We start from the raw sequence: 3482 nt of genomic DNA, 5'->3' as shown, positions 1-3482 counted from the left end.
TTAGAAAATTACACTCTTCGCGTGAATTTAAATTGTTTCTATAATTATCGTTACCTAAAATCCACCTGTTACCTTGACAACTTCTCCAAAATGTTCTTCTAACTAGCAATTTTTTATATATATTTAAACATAAATTTTTTTTTCTGGGTTTTGAAATTGTGTGACTCAGCAGAAGTATTATTCACCATTTCAGTCCAAATATTTAAATTTTTTTGTAATGATTTTCGACTGTCTGGCATGAATTACGGATTATTAAAACAGTGAAAGAGAGGAGATTGAAAGTTTTTATAATGCTTTTGAGCTGTCTCATTGAAACCCTGAAACCTTAATAAAGGCGCTCTGTCTTCAACATTCCCTACCTCCTTCCTCAACAACACTTTCAAATTTCACACTTCTTTCTCTCTCCATGGCCGAGCCTCCTGCCGGCAAAGAGATTCCGGTGAGTCTCACCGCCGCCAATGTTACCGTGGAGAAAGCGCTCTGCTCGAAAGACGGGCTCACCTCGAGTCTACTCGGTTTCCCCCGCGAATTCCCGTTCGAGTTCGACTCACCGACCATTTCCTCCGCCTTCACCTCGCCCGGAGACTCCACCGAGACGGAGGATGATAGCTGCGACGACGAAGAGGACTTCCTCGCTGGGTTGACTCGTCGACTCGCCCTCTCGACTCAGCGTCTCCCTCCTCCCTCCTTCATCAGCCACAAAACCGAGGTAAGAACTCTCTCTCTCTCTCTCTCTCTCTCTCTCTCTCTGTCACGGAACTCACGGTTTCAGGGTTTTGTTATTCTTCAGGAGAAGCGCCAAGTTGTCTCGACCTCTCCCCAGTCAACACTGAGTGGACTCGGAAGCTGGTCCGCGTCTGGAAGTGGGAGTCCGAATAGACCGTCTTCTCAGGCTCCCTCGCCGCCAACGACGCCGTTTCGAAAGGATGACGCTTGGGATGTCATTTCTGCTGCGGCAGGGCAAGTGGCAAAGCTGAAATTTGGCTGCGGTGGCGGTGAACCATGGTTCAGCCGCCCAAACTCAAACCCTAATCCTCTTCTCCGTCGTCAAGCTCCGACACCAGAACCCATTGCCCTACGCCACAGTAACCCTCATAACGCTGCGTTTAGCTCGGGTCTTGGTTTTCAACAGCTCTACTCTGACCTGAACCAGTCCAGTCAGGTATGTTTGTCCAAAAAACGTACTATGGAAAAGCATTTGTATAACGCTAATAGCTTACAATTGTTCTTGTATTTACATTGGTTATTTTCTTCTTTTTTTTTGCCAGGTTCTGAGTAAAGAGAGTGAATCAAATCAGCTGTTTTATGGAGACTGGGTGTGGAATCCGAAGAGCTCGTATTATCAGTCTCTGTTGAAATTCAAGTCACCGGAGCTGCAGTTTCCGGAGAGCGTTTCCAGCGGCTTCGACCGTGGAAACGGCCGCTTCGTCAGGCCTGCCGCGTTTCGCCATCCTCCACCGCCGCCGCCGCCGCATCAAGCTTCCTCCGCCGTGAGAAGTGTTTTTCCGGTACTGCCTGCCCCGAAACGGCCATCGGTGGGAACGGGTGTATTTCTTCCCAGGCGATACACAAACCCATCAGATTCACGCAAGAAATCAGGCACGTAATTTTTCTCCCTGCAATTTTCTTTTCATGGGTTTCGGGAAATTGCATTACATGTTGCGTCTTGTTTCAAGTATTCGAGTAAAAAATTTGACACTTTTTCTGGTATATCACGACAGGCGGTTCGAATGTTGTTTTCCCGTCAAAGGGTTACCCACAGAACGTGAACTTTGACGAGTTCGACGACCTGTCTCCTCATTCACGACCTTGTCTCTCGTCCGGGCACCACCAGTTCGATTCTGCAGTGCCGAGTAGAAGTGGATTGTCGGTCCGACAAGGAGGAGGACTGAGGCGAGTTCATGGCGGTTGTCTGAACCAAGAAAGGCTCCTTCCGCAGGAGTGGATGTACTGATGGGGATTGTTACTTCTGCTCTGTTTCATCCGATTTGCATGTTTGAAGCAGTGGGAATTTAGTTATTAGCGTTAGGGTGATATTAATAGTTGTTATGGTTTACTGCTAATAATGCTAGTAAATTAGAATAATTAGGTGGGGGTAATTCGGTATTTACCCGGTTCCTATAAGATAATATGAGTTATTGACAATACCTTTTGTAATATTTTTTTTTTGGGGGGCCTAGGGAGGGTTTTATCTGCCTTTAGCTTGATATAAGGAAACTCTAAATTTTGCTCCGACAGTAGATTGTGGAGTGTCGGGTTTTGTGGTAGCGTTATTTCTATTTTTGGTATTTTTGGGGTTGTAATAAAAAAAAAGGTACCTTGTTGTATCTCTATGTTTAAATTGTTTGTAGTTTGCCTATTTTGAGCGATAATCGAATCGTATTTCTCTATTGCTTCTCTCAGTTTTAAACTCAGTTTCGTTCCCTATTGTTTTTTTGTCTGACCTCATGGTTGATATGTCCTTTTAACTCAATGTGCAGTAACATTTTATACTATGTTGTAATTTGTTTTTACCTTGAATGTAATGGGGAAGGGAGATAATTAGGGTAAATATAAATATGTTATTATTATTTTTTTTATAATTTTTTATTGTTATTGGGGAAAGTAATTCTAGAAAGAAAAAGTGGTATTTGGTGTTGGGGCAAAGGCGAGACATTGAAGTGTGGAAGACACTTTTATTATTTATTTATTTATTATTGTTTACCACATTTCTAAACTAATAGTTTAATCATGCAAAGATTCACTAATAAAGAATCCACTGCTTGGCTATTACCTCACATGCCGTGTGTGGCTCTCTTGATTGCCGCACAGTGTTTCACTTTTTTGGTAGGGGTGTCAATTTGGATACGAGATCCGAAGCTCGACCGACCCAATCCGAAAAATAGCAGGTTTCGGGCCGAAATTTTTTGGCCCGAAAAAAATCGGATTTTTGTATCGGGTTCAAATCGGGTTTCGGACTCAAATCGGACCGGTTCGAAAACCCAAAAATTTTAAAAAAAAAGAAAAAAAGAAAAAAAATAACATTTAAAAAGGAAAATCCGCGGGCCGGTCCGGCCCAACCCGACCCGACCTCAGCCCGGAATGCATAGAGTCGGGCTTCGGACTTAATTATATAGGTCCGAAAAAAATCGGGCCAGCCCGAACCTGAACCCAAAACTTCCGGATCGAGTGCGGACTCGGGCCGGGTCGGACCGGGCCGACCCAACTGACACCACTACTTTTTTGCCCAATCTGTTATTAATAAAATTTCCAAGACATTTTTTTTATCATGACATTACAATCTCTGTGTTATATTAGTATCCCCATATTGAACTTTCTTTTCTGCAAAATCGATACAATACAACTAAGGTTTTTTTTTTTCAATTATACCATAATACATTTTTTTGGAATGTTTGCGTGATCATGTTTTATTTTATGACTACATCATATATATATATATGTATATATATATATGTATATATATATATGTATGTATATATATA

At 42.5% G+C, this 3482-nt stretch overlaps 1 protein-coding gene across 1 annotated transcript; it reads left to right on the top strand.

Annotated features, from left to right (window-relative positions):
• The first annotated feature begins 329 nt into the window (after window positions 1-329).
• LOC104810062 lies at window positions 330-2390 on the top strand. The gene is made up of 4 exons (XM_010536245.2): window positions 330-709; window positions 791-1162; window positions 1269-1599; window positions 1722-2390. The coding sequence occupies exons 1-4, from the start codon at window positions 407-409 to the stop codon at window positions 1952-1954; spliced, it is 1239 nt and encodes a 412-aa protein (XP_010534547.1). The 5' UTR covers window positions 330-406; the 3' UTR covers window positions 1955-2390.
• The last annotated feature ends 1092 nt before the right edge of the window (window positions 2391-3482 follow it).

This window comes from Tarenaya hassleriana, unplaced genomic scaffold, assembly GCF_000463585.1.
Source record: "Tarenaya hassleriana unplaced genomic scaffold, ASM46358v1 Cleome17, whole genome shotgun sequence".
Taxonomy (NCBI): Eukaryota; Viridiplantae; Streptophyta; class Magnoliopsida; order Brassicales; family Cleomaceae; genus Tarenaya; species Tarenaya hassleriana.
Note: the sequence above shows the minus strand (reverse complement) of the source record. Positions and strands in the feature narration are given on the sequence as shown.

Coding starts and splice junctions, on each gene's coding strand:
- LOC104810062 (XM_010536245.2), top strand. CDS start 407: ATGGCCGAGCCTCCTGCCGGCAAAGAGATTCCGGTGAGTCTCACCGCC. Junction 710..790: donor TCATCAGCCACAAAACCGAG/GTAAGAACTCTC, acceptor GTTATTCTTCAG/GAGAAGCGCCAAGTTGTCTC. Junction 1,163..1,268: donor ACCTGAACCAGTCCAGTCAG/GTATGTTTGTCC, acceptor TTTTTTTGCCAG/GTTCTGAGTAAAGAGAGTGA.